The sequence below is a fragment of the Schistocerca gregaria genome, chromosome 8 (genome assembly GCF_023897955.1).
Source record: "Schistocerca gregaria isolate iqSchGreg1 chromosome 8, iqSchGreg1.2, whole genome shotgun sequence".
In the NCBI taxonomy this organism is placed as follows: Eukaryota; Metazoa; Arthropoda; class Insecta; order Orthoptera; family Acrididae; genus Schistocerca; species Schistocerca gregaria.
Window position 1 is genome coordinate 453,243,676 of NC_064927.1, and position 23,370 is coordinate 453,267,045.

At 43.6% G+C, this 23,370-nt stretch overlaps 1 protein-coding gene across 3 annotated transcripts in view; it reads right to left on the reverse strand.

Moving 5' to 3' along the window:
- LOC126284212 (protein argonaute-2-like) overlaps positions 1–23,370 on the reverse strand; it is a 210,182-nt gene that overhangs the window by 108,480 nt on the left and 78,332 nt on the right. For all 3 annotated transcript variants that reach the window (XM_049982981.1, XM_049982980.1, XM_049982979.1), the window contains exon 7: positions 10,178–10,292. In XM_049982981.1, coding sequence (XP_049838938.1) covers positions 10,178–10,292 — 115 coding nt within the window. The remainder of the gene's footprint in view (positions 1–10,177; positions 10,293–23,370) is intronic.

Consider the following 23,370-nt stretch of genomic DNA (forward strand, 5'->3'; position numbering starts at 1 on the left):
GCCAGTTTTGTATTTATTTCTGTTCTAGTTCATTTCTACTGAACTTTATGCCACATAAATCACCTTTTTCAGAAGAAACACATTAAAATCCAAAGGGGGAAAGGTCAGGGCTGTAAGCAAGATGAAGTAGAAGCTCACAACTGACTTTATGTAGTTGCCAGCATCAGTTGTACTAATGATGTACAGTGTTGTCTTTAAGAGGCATGCCATTCCTCTACCTTCATAAAACTTGCTGCTCAGTGCAGGCTTCACTTTCCTCTAAATGATGTCTGATAAGTACACAGCCAATCAATCCAACCACTGGTACTCCAAAAGAGGTTAAAACATTTCCTTACCAACCGATACTTCCTTTTTAATTTCTTATGGAAAGACAGTTTAGTGTCCTTCCACTGCATGCCTTCATACTTTAACGTAGCTCAGAAAGACATATCCCACCTTTTTGAGAATCCACCTTGTAAAGTCTCATGGTAATTTGAATAATGAAATGAGTTGCATTAACTCTAACATTTTTCAGCAATTTGTTCAATTAAGCTGGTCTTCTTGGATAACTGAATCTATGCAAACTTGCAATGTTGAGGTCAACACTGCTATTGGACACCTGGGGCAGTTTTCATGGGTTACATTTTTGTGGTCACTTTTGAACTTTTCCACCTGTGCATAAAAAGTTAATAGTTAAGTAATAAGAGATATTGCTATTAAGTCACAAGCATAAATACGCAATACGTAATACCTGAATTAAGGGTTGGAACTGTAATGCTTAGAAAGAAAGAATGTGCATACATTTTCGTTATACCACCTTACTGTATCTCCAGGAAGATGAGACTGTCAACTCCAATTTAAAATTTCAGCAGTACGCAAGTTCACGAAGGTACTCTTTCTCTACTCTCTGATGTTACGTAGTGGGGAGGGGGAGGGTGGGGAGGGGGGAGGGAGGAGAGAGGGAGTGAGGGAGGGGGGATGGAGGAGCAAGCACAATCTCACACCCTTCGTTTGTATCATACGCTCAGACGTTTGCCTTGTTTACGAACACATACACAAGCTCTTTATTATGTTTGAGGCCTTTTGCAGAGTACGCATGTTATCTCCATTGTTACATCAATCTTTGGCTCTGCCAGAACGTGTGGCCTGTTTTTATGCAGTGCATTTTTCATTTTTGACTGTTCACATATCCACTAAGATGATATCTCATCAGTTAAAACACTGTTTGGTTCTGTGATTCCATGGATGATAAACTTCATGTACAGAACATTAAGACATTCTTCTTTATCTGATGCCTTACCTTCTGTATCACTTGGATTGGATAAATACTTGTCTCAAACAATTTGAAGGTGAACAGCATTGTATTTGTTACCTCTGCCAGTTTCTTGTGCATCAAAATGGCTCATCTCTCGGTTCTCTTCTTGTCTGCAGGCAATCCACATTCCCACATTCATGCAATTACTCTCTTTACTATTGAATTGTTCGACACTGCAGCATGTGGACATTTCCCATGAAGTGTATCTACAATGAGTGCATCAGAACAACTGGCAAAATACTCTTTAATTATGAAAAACTGCTATTGGGAAAACAATGTTTCCCTAGCAATGAACTGTGCAATACTGCAGACGTCATACGACATGCACCCATTGCACTGTCGGATTTATTTGTTGTTAGTAATACACATTGTGCTATCTTACAGTGGTTATCAAACAAATATAATGTAACTCCAATCTACAGGCATTTATTTTCAGGTGTACAATTTTTCAATTGCACTGAATTTTCTGTCACCCCTAATACTGCTAACAAATTAAAGAATTCCTTTAAAATGCATCCCTCATCCACTAATTGTGTTTTACACTGTCACAAGACCTTCTCTTTTCTGACTGAAGAATGGTAGTTCTCTCACATTTCAGAGGCTGCTGTTCTTTGGTTGTATGTCGCATATTAAGGGCACAATGGTTACCACTTAAGTTTCCTAAATGTATTAAAAACAAACCACAAAAATTGGTCATTTCATGACAAGTCGCCTAATTTTAATAAGCATCCTCACCTTATCACTTCATAGTCATTTCGTATTTGGTGCCCACACATGTTATAGATAATTTCACAAATACTTAGCTCTTAATATGCAGTACTTTGTTTTCAGGAGCTACTTAAGTAAAGACTGTCAAAATTTTATCACTGAAGTTCCAAAGTACAAACAGGCATGTTTAAAAGCTGACTATTGGATAAGCTAGGATACTGCAGCTGGACTATTAAGGGAAAAAATAAAGTTCTTTTACATCCATATTTAGGAACTATTATTGACTAAATAGCTTCTGCTTTAAGAATACATAAGAAAGAGTTATTCCAGGAACAGTAATAGATTGCTACAGCTACGGAGACATGTGCCACATAAATGAGAACCTTTTTCGAAATCAGGCATAAACAAAAATACAGAAACTATTCCAAGTTCTATATTGTTTAAAAAGGAAGGAAATCTGTAACTCTGTTAAAGAGCACATGACAATATCTGGCAGTAAGCCCTCCACCTCTGCTGCACATTTAAAGGACTCCAAACACAATGTACTTAGTACTCTGAATGTTGCAGGTTTTGCATAAGGTACACTAAAAACACACACACACACACACACACACACACACACACACACACACACACAAGAGACTGTAGTTTTGCCAGAGACAGTGCGTGTGTGTGTGTGCGTGTGCGTGTGCGTGCGTGTGCGTGTGTGTGCGTGCGTGTGCGTGTGTGTGTGTGTGTGTGTGTGTGTGTATGTGTTTTGGCAAAAGCCTTGTTGGCCAAGAGCTCAATTTGTGACAGTCTTCGTTGTACAGATCGGTTGGTTGGCTGACTGGCTGGCTGGTTTTCAGGTGGGAATGGGACCAAACTACAAGGTCATTGGTCCCTTGTTCCTAATAAAACAATACCACAAGTGTAAGAATAAAATGGACAAAACATATAACATAAAATGGAAAGAAAGAAAAAGCCGCAAGAATGAAGGGAAGGCAACGAACACTAAAAGGAACAAAAGAGGACAAGAAAACAACAGAGGTTAGAAACAGAATAGTGTAAAACATGAAAGCAAATTACAGTGGCTGGCCAACCACGAGAATAAAAAGGGAAAGCCAGCCACCCTGCAACGTATTAAAACCTCCATCCTAAAAGCACTAGGATGGAGGACACAGAGGGACGAAGGATATGTGCTGAAACCTACATAGAAATATAAAACCCACTCTCACAGATAAAATGTAAAACTAAAGCTGCTGTAGAGGCATTGTTGCCCGACACCGAAGGCAGGGTGCTGGGAAAGTTAAAAGTCTGCTGAAGAGCAGCTAAAAGTGGGCAGTCCAGCAAGAGGTGGACAACTGTCATTTGGGAGCCACAGCGACACTGAGGTGTGCTGTCGCGACAGAGTAGGTAACAACCATGCATTAGCCAAGTATGGCCAATGCAGAGCCAGCAGAGGACAACTGATTCCCTGCGAGAGGCTTGCATGGAAGCCTTCCATATATTCATAGTCTCCTTAATGACACGCAGTTTGTTGTGCATGCTGCTACGCCATTCCGTCTTCCAAAGCTGGAAAACCCTGCGATGTAAGACAGAACACAGGTCAGCTTCAGAGATGCCTATCTCCAAAAGGGGTTTCCACATCGCCTGTTGGGCCGTCGTGTTGGCAAGTTCGTTGCCAGGGATTCCGACATGTCCAGGGGTCCACACAAACACCACAAAACGGTGGGACTATTCCAGGGCATAGATGGGCTCCTGAATACATGCTACCAGAGGGTGGCGGGGGTAGCACTGGTTGACAGCTTGTGGTCTGCTCAATGAGTCAGTACACAGGAGAAATGACTCGCAAGGTCATGAGCAGATGTACTCAAGAGCACGAGATATGGCTGCCAGCTCTGCAGTGAAACCACTGCAGCCAACTGGCAAGCTGTGCTGCCCATGTGATCATCAGTCATTGAGCAGTTGGTGTGAGCCACTTCAGAGCCCTGGAACACATTGAGCATTCAGAGGAAGTGACAGTCAGACGAAGCTGCGGCTGAGGCGTACACCATGGAGGTGTATGTAAATGGACTGCAAGTAGAGGTGGTAAAGGGAAGGACTTCAGTTCGGAGAGAACGGACTGCACACGAACTGAAATCGTTAGCCCCGATCAGGGCCACCAATGCAGGAGATGGACTGCCGCAGGTGGGGAAAAGGAGACGGTAATTCTGATGCTCAGGGGAATGTGTGCTGCGTAACTGGCAAGCAGTTGCACACATCTGATCTGCAGTGAAGGGACACCAGCCTCCACCAGAACGCTGGTCACCGGACACATCTTAAAAGCTCCTGTTGATAATCGAACCCCACAGTGGTGCACAAGGTCGAGTAAATGCAATGCTGAAGGTGCTGCCAAACCATAAACCACACTGCCATAGTCAACTCAGGATTGGACAAGAGCTCTGTAGAGCTGCAGCAGCGTAGAGCAATATGCACCCCAATTGGTGTCGCGCAGGCAACGGATGGCATTGAGGTGCTGCCAGCACTTCTGCTTAAGCTGATGAAGATAATGGAGTCAAATCAATGAAGCATTGAAAACCAGTCTTAGGAATTGATGTGTCTCCACTACAGTGAGTGGATCATCAATGTACAGTGAAGATTCCAGATGACTGGTACGATGCCGACAGAAGTTCATGACACACGACTTTGCAGCCGAAAACTGCAAGCCGTGGGGCTAGAGCTCATGCCTTGTGGATGGCTCCCTGGAGGTGCCGCTCAGCAACAACAGAACTGGAGCATGTAAGGGATCCGTTTTTCCCACGAACATAGATGCTAGTATCCGACGCCCAGGTCGATAGCAGACAGGGGTCGATTGTCAAGTGCTGCAGTAGGCAGTGAGATGAGTGTAGAGTGGGCACTACTACTAGATAGTGTCGAGTGCGGAGTAGCACTGGAGTGTGTCGAGTGACAAGTAGTGTTGGAGAGAAAGGGAAGAATGGTGGTCGAGTAAATTTACCGAAGTGTGACAGATGAGCGCGTCCCCCTAATCGTCGTGGGGTGGACCCTCATCGATACCGATTCGCGAGTGATGTGACACCAAAAGTGACAAGTGCCGAATTTCGTGTTTCGTGTCTACCGCGTCGGCCAGCAACAACCATGGATTGTAGAGAGGATTGTTGTGAATGTTAACCATCATCATTGCATGTGACGAAATACCTAAAATCAGCAACCAATAAGAGATATAACCGTAATTAGATGTGTAAGGTGAAGGTAGCAACTGCCTCAGAATTTGTATGTACATAGAAAATACAATATAGTTTGTACATCGCAACCTTAGTAGTCCTTAATAACAGACAAACTTTCAATTATTCCACTCTTCAGTTGCAAAACAGCCGCACTCGGTTAAATAGCACCGAAGCCGCAGCAGAAAAACCGATAGCCTTTCATCCATTAAGTACACGGTCATATAAGTGTAATAATTAACTATTTGGCGGCTTCCGTAAATAACCCAGTAAGAAATTTTAATCGGTGGTGTTTCAAGCAGCAGTACGAAATGTAGAATTCGTCTGCATACAGACGAGGCGAAACGGAGGACCTGACAGCTGCTGCTAGACCATTAATGGCCACTAAAAATAGAGAGACAGTACAGAGTGCTGTGGCACTCCATTCTCCTGGAAACGGACAGAGCTATGGGAGTCATCAACTCGGACATGGAAAATACAGAGCAACAGGAAGTTTTGGATAAAAATTGGGAGTGGTCCTGAGAGAACCCACTCAACAATGTGGCAAGGATATGATGTCGCTAAGTCGTGTCGTATGCTTTACATAAGTAAAAAAAAGACGGCAATCAGGTGTTGTCATCTGTGAAAAGGCTGTTTGGATGGCAGACTCTACGGAAACACGATTATCAGTGGTAGAGCAACCCTGGCAGAAGCTGCCCTGATATGGAGCCAGCAAGCCACATGACTTCAGGACCCAACCCAACCGCCGATATACCACACGTTCCATCAGCTTATAAAAGAATGTAGGTGAGGATGATGGGCCGATAGCTATCCACATCCTGCGGGTTTTTACTGGGTTTGAGCACTGGAATGACGGTGCTCTCCTACCATTTCATCATATCCAGTTGAAGTGACGAGAAGATATCATTTGTGGTCAGATGAGAGATGTTTAATCATCTGGCTGTGGATGCGATCAGGCCCAGGCGCTGTGTCGGGGCAATGAACAAGGGCATTGAGAAGCTCCCACTCTGGAAATGGGGTGTTATAGGATTCACTGCAGCATGTAGTGAATGAGAGGACGTTCCCTTCCAGCCACCATTTGATAGTGAGAAAGGCTGCGGGGTAATTCTCTGACACAGAAGCTCGAGCAAAGTGCTTGGCAATTGATTTTGCATCGGTACATAACTCGCCATTTATGGCAACACCGGGGCCATCTGTTGGGGCCTCGTACCCGATAAGACATTTGATCTTTGCCCAAACTTGCGAAGGTGACATGTGGCACCCAGTGGTGGAGATGTAACTCTCCCAACACTCCTTCCGTTGTTTGATAAGGTAGTGAACATGGGCATGGAGTCGTTTAAAGGCTACGAGGTGCTCCAGGAAAGGGTGCCACGTATGTCACTGTAGAGCTCGCCGATGCTCCTTAATTGCTTCAGCGACTTCCTGCCTGATGCTGGGCAGTGACAGGAAGATGGGGAAGCGGTCACTACCACACAGGTTGTTATGTGCTCACCAATGGATAGATCGGAAAAGTTCTGGGCTGCAAACTGATAAATCAAGGGCCGAGTAACTACCATAAACCACACTGAAATGTGTGGCAGCACCAGTTTTTAAGAGGCACTGGTCAAATTGCGACAGTAAAGTTTCAACACCTCTGCCTCGGCCAGTGAGCATTTTACCACCCAACAAGGGGTTATGGGCATTCAAGTTTCCCAGAAGTAGGAAAGGTTTAGGGAGTTGATTAATCAGTGCAGCTAATACATTCAGGGGTACTGCACCATCTGGAGGAAGATATGAATTGCAGACAGTTATATCCTGCATCATTCTGGCAGCCACAGCTTCAAAACGGGTTTGAAGTAAGCACAGTGTCACTACAGACTGAGTTTAGGACATAAACGCAAACTCCACCTGACACAGTATTATAGTCACTACGGCCCTTGTAATATCCCCTATAGCCACGGAGGGCAGGGGTCCCCATTGCCAGGAACCAGGTCTCCTGGAGAGCAATGCAGATAGGTGTAAAGCTTAACAGTTGCCATTGCTAAGCCAAGCGGTGGTAAAAACTGCCTCAATTCCACTGGAGGATGACATCAACATGATGTCTGGGAAGGCATGGAACATTGAATGAGATAGTCAACGGCTCAGGGTCACCTGCAGCCACAGACTTATTGCTTGAGCAGTATATATATCCATTGTGTCTGAGGGTCTCGCAAGATCTAGGTCCTCAGCGGACGCCAAAATCTCAACCTCCTCCTCACTGCTGAGGTTGTAGGTAGCGGAGGTGTGGGTGCCAACGCAATTTCCTTGGTCTTAGCGGTCTTTTTTGGATTTCTCTCGTTCCTCCTTGGGTTTCCCTGGCTAGGAGGCCTTCACTAGCTCAGTCTCCGGGACTGAGGTTGAGCATGAAGCCCTACGACCAGCTGCTTTTGGGCTCTTCACCCACTGGTGGGTGACATCTTTCCCACTAGCAGAAACCTGGGAAGGGAGTGACAAGGGACCCCCCCTTCCTAGCAAGAGAAGCCAAAGAAGACTTACGGTTCTCCGGCTTAGAAATGGGGACAGACATCCCCGATCATTGAGGGGGGGGGGGGGGGGGGTGATCCTGAAGCAGGTGGTGCGGAAGCAACAGAGAGGGAAATGCCCCCACCCACCATGAATGGGGCAGGTGTAGTCTTCCGGCTCTGAGAGGTGACCTGGTTTGGCGGAGCTGATTGTGTCAGAACTGTTGTAACAGCGGCTTAAGACAATGTCATACACACAGGATGCAGGCATTCAAATTTTCTATTACCCTCAGTGTAGGTCAGTCAGTCCATGGTCTTGTACCCCATGATTTTCCTTTATTTCTGCATAATCTTGCAATCAGGCGAGCAAGGTAAATGATGCACTCTTCAGTTGACACAGATGGGAGGTGGGGCACATGGAGTATTGAGATGTGATGGGCATCCGCAATCTCAGCATGTGACACTGGAAGTACAGCAGGAAGACATATGGCCGAACTTCCAGCACCGCATCGGGGGAGGGATATAGGGCCCTACATCACACCGGTAGACCATCACCTTGACCTTCTCCAGCAATGTATCACCCTCCAACGACAAGATGAAGGCACTGGTGGCAACCTGATTATCCTTCGGACCCTGGTGGACACGCCGAACAAAATTAACACCTCCCCACTCTAAACTGGCACGAAGCTCATTGTCGGACTGCAAAAGAAGGTCTCTGTGAAATATGATACCCTGAACCATATTTAAGCTCTTATGGGACGTGATGGTTACAGAAACATCCCCCAGCTTGTAACAAGCGAGTAACTCCCGTTACTTGGCAGAGGATACTGTTTTGATCAAGACTGATCCAGATCTCATTTTGGACAAGCCCTCCACCTCCTCTAACTTGTCCTCTAAATGCTCAACAAAAAACTGAGTCTTTATTGTCATGAAAGATTCCCCATCAGCTCTCGAACATACAAGGTACCGGGGCAAATAAGATCCGCTGCCACGCTTAGCCCGATGTTCCTCCCACACTACGGCCAGCGAGGGGGACGATTTGGGGTTGTACTGCTGTGCGTTGCATTGAGCTCACGATCGCTTAGAGACTGCTGGTGTTTCACCAGCAGTGAGAGATGGTGGACTATGCTTCATTGCGCGTCAACCAACCTGATGCCACCCACTCTGACCAGGGGCCCTCCCTACGGGCACCACCCAGCTGCAGCAAAGGCCACCTGGCAGGATGGCCATTGCCAGGATTACTGATGCCCCAGGGGGGTGGCCATCTACCCTTTAGTGTATGTGGGGAGTTAACAGCGCAGGCATCAGCAGAGCGATCCCTGTGTGGTCAGGAGGCTACAACCAACAGGGTACATGGCAGCCCCACCACAACGGACTGGCTACTGTGCTGGATATCAGGTGCAAAGAAGTCCACGGTCACCGTCGACACTGCATAGTGCATGGTGGAAAACATGACCAGGAAGGTGTTCTCACCCAAGAGATGGAGGCTGGGCAGGACTGCAAAGGGACGGCGAGAAAGTGGGCTCAATACACGATGGACACGATGCACCTTGTAAGGCACCCTTCCCCGATTAGCTGACTCTTCAGGAAAACCCTACAGGGGACCATCACAAAGGCAGAAAAGTGTGAAACTCCTGTTAGTCACCTTGTACGACAGGCAGGAATACCTCGTGCCTATTCTAATCCCCGGACCCACAGGGGGATGCAAATCTGTGACTCTGCATCTCCGCTATTTGGTGAGTAGCAACTATGCAGAATTTTATGTTTTAAGAGCAGTGATGCTTCACAATTAAGAAAAAGCGGTCATTTTGTCACAAGCTGCATGTCCGAGTTCACTCAACATTGGCAGAAATGTGCTTTATGTGGGATCAAAGATGGCTAAATATCAGGGAAAAATTTTCTGGAACAAGAATTGCACATTCTGGAAAGATAAATTTCATAAATCCCACAGAGGAACTACTAGAGAAGAAACACCCAAAAGCAGAGTGTTCTATGACAATTACTTCTGGAAATACCTGCCCTTTCTAAACTTTTTTCTTACAATGAAATTTGATGTCTTTAAATGATACTGGTGAACTAAATACTACATCAAAGCTAATGACAGTTTTATACTTTCTAAACTGCTTAACTAGTGTACAAACTCTCAGGAATGTAGCTCAACTATTCAATGAAACAGATCAAGTTGAAAGAGAGAAACTTTTGCATTCTAGTTGCAAAATTTTGACTTAGGGTCTAATGACTGCTAAGTAATGCATAATGTGTACTATGAACTTGTGGACTTCACAGCAACAAGTATAGGCAGCTACATACAAACCTGAATAAAATCTCAAGTAGCAGGCATGAAATGACCCACCAAAATTATGACAATTTATTTTGCTTTCCTCTGCCACAACTGTATTACATCAGACTTTAAATAGTTTTAAGAATTTTTCCCCCCAATTTAAACAGAAAATCAGAGCAATGCAGTAACAGCAAACAAAACTAGCACTTACTTCTTCACCTGGCGGAAGATGTGGAAGATAGCTTGAAGCAACTAAGTTCTTTCTCCCATCAAATGCTGGGTATCTATTGGGGAAAAACTGCTTTCGAAATTCTTCAATAACAGTCCTGTAAAGCCAATGAAACTTTTTTTAATTTCTTGTCATTTACATAATTAAAAGAAAAGATAAAATAATACAGTACATAAAAATGGAAATTACTCACTTACAAAAGCATTACAATCCTACAATCAGAGCAGAAATCCAGTGTTTGGAAGAAATGTTTGAAGTATTGTACAGACAACTGACAGGTCTCTCAGCGCCATAACAGTCGTGTTTTAGAGCGTGCATGATTTTAGGAAGCCGTGGCCTTCTCAAAGTAGACGATTAATACATTCCATTTGCTTGTCTTGAATGTATTAATCAGCTACTTCAACAAGGCCATTACTTCCCAAACTCGTGCCTGGATACGAGATCATTTTGTCCGAGAGTTTGCCCACCACACCTAGGACAGCTTTCTGTTGCCCTCCCAATCTCTGAAATATTCTTGTCAGACCCTATGCTCCTTCTGCACCCACCTCTCTATCCCTGGTTCCTACCCCTGTGACCACCCTACTGCAAGACTTGCCCTACACACTACCCTACCATCACCTATACCGGCCATGTAACTGGTGTAACATACACTATCAATGGGAGAGCCACCTATGAAACGACACATCATACCAGCTGTTATGCAATCGCTGTTCGACTTTTTACATTGGAATGACTATCACCAAATTTAGACAGAGGGCGTATCCTGGCAACATGTGATATCCTGTTGTACAGCATCCTCTACAACATGGCAGTCATTACCTCAGTGCCTGTCTCACCAGACGCGCCATCTGGATTCATCTCCCAGCACCAGTTTCTCAGAACACTGCAGGTGGGAACTAGCATTACAACATGTCCTCAGTTCTCACCGTCCAGCTGGCCTTACATTACGTTAATTTCTGAGTCTCAGTTTTTTTTTCCCACAGTAACCACTACTTTCTTTATCCTGTTTTAGTATTGTGCATCTTTCATTTCCTAACTTCTCTACTTTTTGCTGCCCCCTCCCACCTCTGCTACATACAATGCACTTAGCTTTTCACTCTTATTATCCCATGTGTAATGTTTAAGCAGTAATCTCTGTCTCGCATAATACCCCGCCTATCCCCTTTAAGCTCTCAGGTTTTCAAATCTCATCTGGTGCAATCCTAACAATGCCTTTCCTTCTCATCCCATCTGGTAAGTCTCCCCTCATTTGTGGTCCTGGATGACTTTTCTGAAATGTACCTCTTTCCCTAAACCCGTAATGAAGCAGGGTTGCCCACTGCTATCCTGTTTTCGTTTCACACTCTTTCAGTAACTTAGTTAAGCAATGAACTCTTTCAGCCTCATAGTACAGAATTCAGAAATAGTTTAAATAAAATTCCCCTAGTAAAATCTATTATTTCAGTACATTTTAATGTCTATTCTGAAAGTAATGAGCTAATTAGTTTTATTGGAAATGCATCCTATTAAAAGTTATGAACAATGATGTACATTGTGCAATACATATTAAGTAAAATTCGAGTGAGCTAATAGGTCAAATTCAGCTGTTAACACTGCACCTAAAAGAAAGCATAAATTTTACTGATTCCAGCAAAGTGTTTAAATTAACCTAAAGTCTATTAGTTAAATCGATATTAAGACTTGAAATCTGTAACCTGTATGACTTTCAGTGCCAATTGTGACCAAACTACTAAATAATTCCGAGATCTGTTTTGACACTTTTACTACCTTTATTTTTCTACGTAAAATGACTCCAGTCTCAACTTTGTAAGTGCATTAATTAAGAATTAAGTAAATTTGAATAAATAAAAATTATTGTTCAAGAGGGCAGCCATGGTTATAAGTCGGGAATTCCCACTGTGGATTCATAAGTTAGTTCCGCATATTTAAATTGATACAGCTCACTCATGTTATTTAAGTAATAAAACCCGATAGTTAACTTCAAAACCAATTAGAAAGGATCATTTTAATCCTGGGAAATTATAAACTATAATATGTTAACAGAAATAGTCAAACATTCAAGCACTCATCTATATAAGGTCTCAGCTGGTGCAGTTCTCAGTTAGTACTCCGACAGATTATCATGGAGCGAAAGTGGGCCAAGTCGGTTAATTTTTCCGGTCGGTAACACAAAAGTGTAATTGTGAACATTGTTAAAGACTGGAAGTTTTTGACCTACCTAATGTGACTATTAACTGTAAGAGGCCTGGTCACATGAATATTGTGTGTGTGAGTGATAACAAATAAATCACACTGTGGTTGTCATAAGTGTTCAACAATGAATACGGTCTTGACTTTTGATTTTGGAAAACTTAATCTAGGATCCTGGCTTCTTAATTTCAGTGTGATTTAGTGAGATGGACACAGCTACCGGGAAGACAATATTGAATAATCAAAGCAAGGTAGGTCAGGAACACTGCACACTATCTAGTGGGTGAGGAAATGTTTCAATACATCTGGTTGTGACGTGAATTTTGAGTGGCACTAATACAAGGATACAGCCGGGCACATTACGAACTTCTCCAGTCTTTTCCTTCATCCTCTTCCTTCACCTTCTGCCAGGAGCCGCCACTGGCTCCAAAAGCTTGCACAAGTATAAATTCTTTTATGTGCATGTTCTACTGCCACTTGGTTAGTAGATTTTTAATCTACCTAATTACATTATATAGATGAAAATTGATTATTTTTGTTGTTATAAATATTTTTATTTGTTATTCATGAATGGTGAATACTAATTCTTAGTCCGTATTCACCATTCAAATAAATGTGGTCTACTTCGGATGACAAGCAAAGTACATCACACGTGCACACACACAAATTGGCAGTCTATGTGCAAGTGAGTGCGAGGGTGTGATACCTGTGTGGCTATGGATGAGAGTGTTAGATCCATGTGGGCACAGTCAAGTGTTCATTCACTTCTGTTTAAAGTTGGGCACCATTGGTCATATTCATCAACTTCTGCAAACATTCGCAAAATATATTCGCACACTGTCGCATAAAGCAAGCGTATCTAGAAAAGGCAGACAGGCCACGCACTTGCAGGGCTTTATCTAACATTGTGAGAGCAACAGCAATCTTAACCACCACCATCACCATAAAGGCCTACATATCGCTAAAAAAGGGTATTATACTTATAAAATCGACTTGTTTCTAATCATAGTGAGGTGTCACAGTTTTGACTCACTGACAGGCAAATATCTACTTAATAAAAGAATTATCTAACACAACAGCCAGGAAACACCTTTAGCTCGCTACAATGGGACAAGTTAGCACAGAACCTGTCAACAAAGGACAGAAAAATGTATCTTCGCAAAAGTTCCTTATCGAACTGGCCAACCTGTAGCTAAGTTACAGACCACAACATTTTCTTCAGACATAGTAAAATTATTTTTGGCAAAGTCATCCTACTGCACAAACTCATTCTTTATTAGTTTATTAATGTCATTCCAATGATGCATCTTCTTCTTCTTCTTCTTCTTCTTCTTCTTGGAGCCATACACTTTTAGTGCGTCGGCTGCTCACAGGCCATGTTCGCTTGCGTCTTGAACCAGCTCTTCAAAGGTGTTGATGTCAGACCATTCTTGATATTCTGTGACCATGATTGCTACCTTCTACCTGGTGGGCACTTTCCTTCTATTCTGCCTTCTAGAATTAATTGCAAAAGTTCATACTTCTTTCCTTTCATAATGTGCCCCAGGTACAAGGTCTTTCTTCTTTTAATTGTCCCCAAGTAGTTCTAAATCAACCCCGGCTCTACGCAGCACTTCAGCTTTTCTGACTTTCTCAATCCATGGTAAATCTAGTAATCGGTGCAAGAACCACATCTCTGTTGTTTCTAATCTCTTTACAGAAGCTGCTTTAATTGACTAAGTTTCCACTCCATAGAGTAGGATGGGGATAACATAGCATTGTACCACCCTTATTCTCAGATGGAGTAGCATGTCTGTGTATATCAGCACATTTCATAGCTTTTGAAAAGTTTCTTTGGCAATCCCACAGTGAAGCTTAATTTCCTCATCGCAAGCAAGTTTCGAGTTTATCACAGAACCTAGATATTTAAATTTGGTTACTTTCTTGATTTTACTACCATTAATGACCAGGGACTGGTTTTGACCAGGAGTTCTTTCAATTGACAATCCATTTAGTTTCTTGGCATTTATTCAGACACCAAAATGCTGACCAGCTTTCTCTACTTCCGTAAGTATTTTCTGTAGATCGCTTACGCGTGGTGCAAACAGAGCTGTGTCATCGGCATACCGTTTAAGTTCCAGATCTGCACTCTGTTTACTTTTATACCAAATAATTCCGAGTCTTGACTGGATTGAAAAATCTTGTCCAGATACAAACTGAACAGTAATGGGGATAGAATACAGGCCTGGCAGACTCCTTTCAGTATTTGCACAGATTCTGTTTTTAAATTTTTGTTAAAAATAACCTCTGCTTTATTATTCCAGTATAACTGCTGAATGATTTTTATGTCCTTACCATATAATCCTATTTCTTGTAAGATTGTGATAAGAGGGTCATGCTTAATGGTGTCAAATGCTTTCTCATAATCAATAAAGCATATATGGATATACAAAAATGAAAATCTTCCACAACAAAATTCAAGTCAAAATATACATTAACAAAGCAAAGCTGTGGGAAGAGATAGCATTAGTAATTCACTGTAGCTGTATTGTTACAGTCTACTCGAGCTTGGTTTAACAAAGTAGCACTAACAGGACAGCCACTGCTTCTAGGAAGACTGTTTAATATGAAAAAGTGAGAGACTGGTTGATACTTACTTGACCACACTGACAGTTACAGTAGAAAAACAGTTCTCCATTGTGCAATAAGATTATTTGCAACCTTATAAGAAGCATCACTACTTTGAAGAATAATGAAAATCTCTAATGCAAAGTATCAGATAATGTTTACAACTGGTTAGTAACATCGAACGTTTGCTTTCATTCAAAGGTTAAATTTTACTCACGGCAGCAGCAGCTTAGTGTGCTGATGTTGGCAACCACTGAATGGTGGGAACTATGCAATGGTGTTAACCAATCTTTGGCAGAATATACAAATGCAATACTTTTGTAAGGTAATTCTCACTTTACGAGGATAATTCATTTGCTCAGCAGACGACCACAGAGCAGGAACAGCATTAATCATTTCTTTTTCTTTTTTTTGGAGCCTTGAAACAAGTTGCTGTTGACACTGGGGAGGAGCAGATGAAGCATATTAGAGAAGATGTCTAAACTTTATTCCTCTACTTCACCTCCGAAACAGGGGGCTCCCCAGTCTTAAAAGCCTTATTCCCTGTGCCATGAAAGCGTCCAATTGTCACAATTGCAGCCTGCAGCTAAAGATTATTAGGAACAATCTACATCTACACTTCGCAAACCACCTTTAAGTGCATGGTGGAAGGTACATCCCATTATAACAGTTATTAGGGTTCTTACCTTGCCATCAATGTATGGAATGCAGGAAGAATGATTGTTTGAATGCCTCTGGGCATACAGTAATTATTCTAATCTTATCCTCACAATCCCTATGCGAGTGATACATAGGGCATCATAATATCTCCCTAGATCATTTAAAGCCGGTTCTTGAAGCTTTGTTAATACACTTTCTCAGGATAGTTTACATCTATCTTCAAGAGTCTTCCGGTTCAGTTCCTTCAGTATCTCTGTGACTCTTCCATGGATTAAACAAACTTGTGCCCATTCATGCTACTCTTCTATGTATATGTTCAATATCCCCTGGTAAACATATTTGGTATGGGTCCCACACACTTCAGCACTGTTCTATAACCAGTCATATGAGTGATTTGTAAGCTATCTTCTTTGTAGACTGATTGCACTTCCCTTGTATTCTCTATCAATAAACTGAAGTCTACCACCTTCTTTACCCACTAATGAACCTGTGTAATCATTCCATTTCATATCTGCAAAGTGTTACACCCAGGTACTGGTATGAGTTGGATATTATAGTCATAGGATACTACGTTTTTCATTTTGGAGAGTGCACAATTTTACATTTCTGATCATTTAAAGCAAGTTGCTAATCTCTGCACCACTTTGAAATCTTATCAAGATCCGACAATTATGTAGCTATATCCCTAAAAAGTGTTACAAACAGGTAGCTGTACAAGTTAGGTGATTCCAACAGTTACTCACTGATAAGATGACAATGATTGGCACCATCTCTCACAGTGTTTTGATCTCCGAGTCTTCTTCCAATAACCTGATCGATGAACTGCCCATCTTACATGCTGCACATCTATGTATATTTGGTGCTAACAATTTTTTATTTCAACCACACCCCAAACTCCTTGCACTGCGTAAGTGCTACGGCACAGTTATCTCTGAGAATAAATAGGAACGTAACAGTATTATGAAAAGGAAAGTTGCTACTCACCATATAGTGGAGATGCTGGGTCACAGATAGGCACCAGAAAAAGACCGTCACAAATAAAGCTTTCAGCCAGTAAGGCCTTCATCAACAAACCACACAACCATACTCACCATGCTTGTTACATAGTCAGTCTGGTTTTCTTTTGATTCCTCCTTATTTAAAATCTGGGGATCACCGACCTACTTTGAAGGGGTGCACAACTCCTAAAAAGGCACATGGAGTTTTGAAAATGACTCCTCTGTGATTTGAAAAGACAAATGAACCACTGAAACTTCCTGGCAGATTACATCTGTGTGCTGGACTGCGCACGCACGCATTCACACTTCTCACACACAACTGCAATGTCAGGCAACTGAAACCACACTGTGAGCAACAGCACCAGTGCATGATACAAGTGGCGACTGAGTGGGGATAAGGAGGAGGCTGGAGTGGGGACTGGAAAGGACAGAATGGTGGGGGTGGTGTACAGTGATGCACTGCAGGTTAGACAGAGTGCAAGGGAGGGGGGGGGGGGGAGAAGAAGAGAAATAAAAGCACTGGGTGTGGTGCTGAAATGATGGCTGTGTAGTGCTTGAATAGGAACAGGGAAGGGGCTGGATGAGTGAGGACAGTGACTAATGAAGGTTGAGACCAGGAGGATATGGCAATGTAGAATGTATTGCAGGGAAAGTTCCCACCTGCTCAATCCAGAAAAGCTGGCGTTAGTGGGAAGGATCCATATGGCACAGGATGTGAAGCAGTCATCGAAATGAAGGATATCATGTTTGGCATCGTGTTTAGCAACAGGGTCGTCCACTTGTTTCTTGGCCACAGTTTGTTGGTGGCCATTCATGTGGACAGCTTGTTGGTTATCATGCCTACAAAGAATGCAGCACAGTGGTTGCAGCTTAGCTTGTATACCACGTGACTGGTTTCACAGATAGCCCTGCCTTTGATGGTATAGGTGATGTTTGTGACCTGACTGGAGTAAGTGGTGGTGGTGGTGGTGGTGGTGGTGGTGGTGGTGGTGGTATGTATGGGACAGTTCTTGCATCTAAGTCTATTACAGGGATATGAGCCATGAGGTAAGGGATTGGGAGCACGGGTTGCGTAAGAATGGATGAGTGTAGGTTCAGTAGACAGGGGAATATAACTGTGGGAGGAGTTGGAAGGATAGAGGACAGGACATTCCTCATTTCTGGGCACAAAAAGAGGTACTCTAAACCCTGGCGGAGAACGCAATTCAGTTGCTCCAGTTCTGGGAGGGGAATGCTCCTCTGTAGCCGGACGGTACGACTTTGGGAGGTGGTGGGAGACTGGAAAGGTAAGGCACAGATTTGTTTTTGTACGAGGTTGGGATGATAATTACAGTCAGTGAAGGCTTCAGTGAGACCCTCGATATATTTTGGGGGGACTGGTCGTCACTGCAGATGTGACAACCATGAGTGGCTAGGCTGTACAGAACGGACTTCTTGGTATGGAATGGGTGGCAGCTGTCGAAGTGGAGGTATTGCTGGTGGTTAGTAGATTTGATATGGACAGAGGTACTGATGTAGCCATCTTTGAGGTGGAGTTCAACATGTAGGAATGTGGCTTGTTGGGTTGAGTAGGACCAGGTGAAGCAAATGGGGGAGAAGTTGATTAGGTTCTGGAGGAATGTGGATAGGGTGTCCTCACCTTCAATCCATACAGCAATCCATGAATCTGGACCAGGTGAGGGGTTTAGAATTCTGAGTGTTTAGGAAGGATTCCTCTAGATGGCTCATGGCTCGTGGCCCATGAACAGGTTGGCATAGGATGGTGCCATGCGGGTGCCCATAGCTGTACCACAGATTTGTTTGTAGTTAATGCCTTCAAAGGAGAAGTAATTATGAGCGAGGATATAGTTAGTCATGGTGACTAGGAAGGAGATTGTTGGTTTGGAATCTGTTGGGGATTGGGAAAGGTAGTGTTCAATAACAGTAGGGCCTTGGGCATTAGGAATGTTTGTGTACAGGGAGGTGGCATCAATAGTGATAAGCAGGGCACCATGTGGTAAAGGGATAGGAACTGTGGAGAGTTGGTGGAGGAAATGGATGGTATCTTTTATATAGGAGGGTAGGTTCCGGGTAATAGCTTGAAGGCGTTGGTCTACAAAAGCAGAGATTCTCTCGGTGGGTATACAGTAACCAGCCACAATGGGGTGCCTGGGTGTTTGGGTTTATAGACTTGAGGAAGCACGTGGAAGATAGGGCTGCAAGGAGTGCTAGGTGTGAGTAGAGCGATGAATAGAGGTTCTGAGATGGGCCTATGGATTTGAGTAGTGACTCTATTACTAGAATGGGGTCACTGTGGAAAGGTTTATAGGTGAAAGTATCTGACAGCTGGTGGAGTACTTCTGCCAGGTAATCCTTGCAGTTCAAAACAGTCATGGAGCCTTTGTCAGCAGGTAGGATTCTAAGGTCAGGATCAGTTTTTAGATGGTGGACTGCGGTTCTTTTCTTGGATGTAAGGTTAGTTTGCATGTTGAGGGATTTGGGGAATGATAATAATGATGATGATGCAAGGTTCGAGGTTAAGAAATTCTGGAAAGTTAACAAGGGGTTGTTTGAGGGTAGTGGGATTGGATGACGGTTGGATAGAGGAGTGAATTGAGTTAGGCAAGGTTCATACTGGTCTTTGGTTAAGTCTGATTGATACGGTTGGTGGTGAAGGAGTGTTTCCACTATAGGGACCGGGAGAAGGAGACAAGGGCTTTAACAAGTCCAGTATGACTTAATTTGGGAGTGGGACAAAAGGTGAGGCCTTTGGAAAGGACTGATATTTCTGTGGGGCTAAGGCTCCTGGAGGAAATGTTCACTACTGTGTTCTACATCTACATCTACATAAATACTCCACAATCCATCATATGGTGCGTGGCGGAGGGTACCACTACCACAACCACAACTAACATCTTCTCTCCCTGTTCCATTCCCAAACAGAACGAAGGAAAAATGACTGCCTATACGCCTCTGTACGAGCCCTAATCTCTCTTATCTTATCTTTGTGGTTTTTCTGTGAAATATAAGTTGGCAGCAGTAAAATTGAACTGCAGTCAGCCTCAAATGCTGGTTCTCTAAATTTCCTCAGTAGCAATTCACCAAAAGAACGCCTCCTTTCCTACAGAGACTCCCACCCGAGTTCCTGAAGCATTTCCGTAACACTCGCGTGATGATCAAACCTACCAGTAACAAATCTAGCAGCCCACCTCTGAATTGCTTCTATCTACGTCCTCCCTCAATCCGATCTGATAGGGATCCCAAATGCTCAAGCAGTACTCAAGATTAGGTCTTATTAGTGTTTTATAAGCGGTCTCCTTTACAGATGAACAACATCTTCCCAAAATTCTACCAATTAACCGAAGACGACTATCCGCCTCCCCCACAGGTGCCATTACATGCTTGTCCCACTTCATATCGCTCTGCAATGTTATGCCCAAATATTTAATCAACGTGACTGTGTCAAGCGCCACACTACTAATGGAGTATTCAAACATTACGGGATTCTTTTTCCTATTCATCTGCATTAATTTACATTTACCTATATTTAGAGTAAGCTGCCATTCTTTACACCAATCACAAATCCTGTCCAAGTTATCTTGTATCGTCCTACTGTGTTGCTGGTCTGGTTAGGTTCTGGATTCTGTATGGTGGCAGGAGTGAAATTTGGAAGGTGGAGTACGTGTAGTAGGTCTGCGAGACAGGGTTTGTCAGCTATGGTGGAGGTTTTGAGGTGGTGGTTGAGATGGACAGTGGTACTCCAAAGCCATAGTAGGAAGTGAGCAGGATGGAGAGCTTTTTGAGGTGGCAGTATGCATGGTGTTCAAGTTCCTGCAGGCCAAGAGTTTCAATGTTTGTTATGGGTTTCAGGAATTTGGGATTGCACAGCAGGAGAATTTTGCAGATGGAGAGAAGGTACTGCAAGGACGATTGGGCTTGGCTGATTTGGTTTTGTGGGGCTGTGTTGGTGAGGGCTAAGAATTAGCGGAATCTGTACAGGTGGAGGTCATTGTGGAAGGAGAGGTGGCAGCCGCAGAGATGGGTAATTTGATAGTAAGGCCATTTGGAGGGGATTCCATGAGCCAAGCAACAACGTAGAAACAGTATGTGGGACTGGGATCTGGCTAGGGATAAGGAAGCTTTTCTGTATTGACGCAGATGGAAGGAGCAAGGAAGGAGCAAGGATCCATGATGGTGAAAAATGCGAAAAATTAACCCCTGCTCCCAAAATCTTACCTCATCGCTCATATCCCTGTAACAGACCCAGATGCAAGAGTTGTCCCATACATTCTTCCACTACCACCTACCCCAGTCCAGTCACGAACATCACCTATCCCGTCAAAGGCAGGGCATTCTATGTAGGCATAAAAACCAATAAGCTCTCTGTTCGCATGAATGGCCACCGACAAACTGTGGCCAACAAACAACTGGACCACCCCGTTGCAGAATACCCTGCCGAACATGATATCCTTCATTTCAGCGACTGCTCACAGCCTGTGCCATATGGATACTTCCCCACCAATACCAGATTTTCTGAATTGCACAGGTGGGAACTTTCCCTGCAACACATCCTACGTTCCCATAACCCTCCTAACCTCAACCTTCATTAGTCAACCCTCACCCATCCAGCCCCTCCCTGTTTCCATTCCAGCATTACACGGCAGTCATTCCACCACCACACCCAGCCTTTATTTCTGCTTTTTTTTCTCTGCTACTTCCCCTCTCCACCTCTCCCCTGCCCTCAGTGTAACATGCAGCACTTTGCTGTCTGCCGCCCCCCCCCCCCCCATACAACACTTCCCCCTCCCCACTCTAGCCTCCTCCCTACCCCCACCCGTCGCCACTCACATAACGCAATAGTGCTGCTGCTCGCAGTGTGGCTTCAGTTGCCTAATCTATAAATGAGAAATTATTCTTATTAAGTCAACCAAGTTCTCCTTCCCTTATCATCCAAATTTTGTAAGCCATTACCTTTGGCTACAATAACCTACTGGAGTGAAGTAAGTTAAATTCATTAATGCTGGTGGCAACCTGGAACGGGAGACAACTGGTCAATACCCTAGTTAAATTGATGACATATAAACCAGTGCTGCACCCACACGGTATGGTTCCAGTTGTCTGAGACTGCAAACATGTGTGCAAGTTGCGTTTGCGTGAGTGTGCATGCGAGTATTGCTGACAAAGGTCTTAATGGCCGAAAGCTATAATTGTGTGAATCTTTTTGTTGTGCCATCTCCGCTATATGGTGAGTAGCAACTTTCCTTCCCAAATGTTTTTAAGGTATCTGAAATCTGCGTTTGCATGTACAGTAGAAGAGTCAATTATTTGAACATCAACCAGGCGACCACTGAACTAAACTGTAACTTGTTCGAGCATGCCATCTCCTCATCCCCCCACCCCCCCCCTCCAGCTACGGTATTCCCCCACCCCTTGTCATATACCTCCATCTAATACACAGTTCCCAACCACAATAACCATTTGGGCTCTGTTACAATCAAGTTTTTCACATAAAGTAAACTAGCTATATAAAATGCCTAACCCAAAGTGTTCACCTTTCTATGCAAGATGAATATGTAATTAACAAAGTTAGAGGAAGGTGAATCTGCAACCAGGTTATCTAACATGTACGATGTCAGTACTCTATGATTACAGATATAAAAAAAGATTAGTGTCAGAAGTTTTATACCTAAGCTTGATTCTTAAAACTATGAAGCTTTCCATGATCATTGATCCAGTGGATACTGTTTACAAGTGGTTTCCACATGAAAGATATAGTGTAACACTAGATTCTTCGAGATACTCTGTTCCAGTGTTATTTTCTTAATCAATGAAAGATGTTTGTAAGAAATGAAGACATATTCTTTGGTAGTTAGTAAATAGAAAACTAAACACTGTGCACACTTTTGTGTTTAAGTACAGGCGGACATGATAAAAGAAGCACGGGCCTGCGACATTTCACAATGACAATCTAACGTCTCCCCCTGCAGCAAGGAAGTCTGTGATAAGGTGTTGCGGTTTGCCAGTGTTTTGGTGGACAGAGAGAAACTTGCAGCCCACACTGTTAACAGCTAAAAATGACTGTTTTATCCGAGGACCCAACCGAGTAGTGCGTGCACCCTTCCATTTCATCGCTTGCCAGTTTCCCGTTGTGACTGCCAGTGGCGCATGGTGTTGCTGCCGACCGAAGACGTCGCGCCATTGTTGAGCTGGGGCCTACAGCAATCTCTGGCTACATGATATAACAGGAGCGCTGGCCCCGAGTCCAGGAGTCTTGCAGACAGCTCATTGCAGTTGTCTGTGCTGACGTCGTCGTCTGGTTAGCTAGCTCGCTGTGTGATTCAGTATTGTATAACGACTTAGGCCATGAATCAGGAATATTCTTTGGATACTAACTGGAACTGTCTCTACGATTTTAGTCACAACCTGGTCACGTCCCACTCCATGTCCAAATTATGGTTGCCACACTCAGGCAGCCATAAAATTGGCGACTAGCATTTTGGTTTTGCTGAGCAGTGGGCGGACTCTGCCTCCCACTGCCATTGTCAATCCGATCGCCTCAACGTTTGCTATCGCTTGTGAACCGTTTGCTAACTGTTTCTTGCTTGCACCTAACCAAAACTAACCGAATTTCTTGTGGACATTTTTGGATTTCAGTGCGGAGCACTTCGCACCTTTGTTTCGTTTATTGGTATCTTGTTGTGAACAGTTGCATTGTACTAACATGGCTAATCCCACACCAGG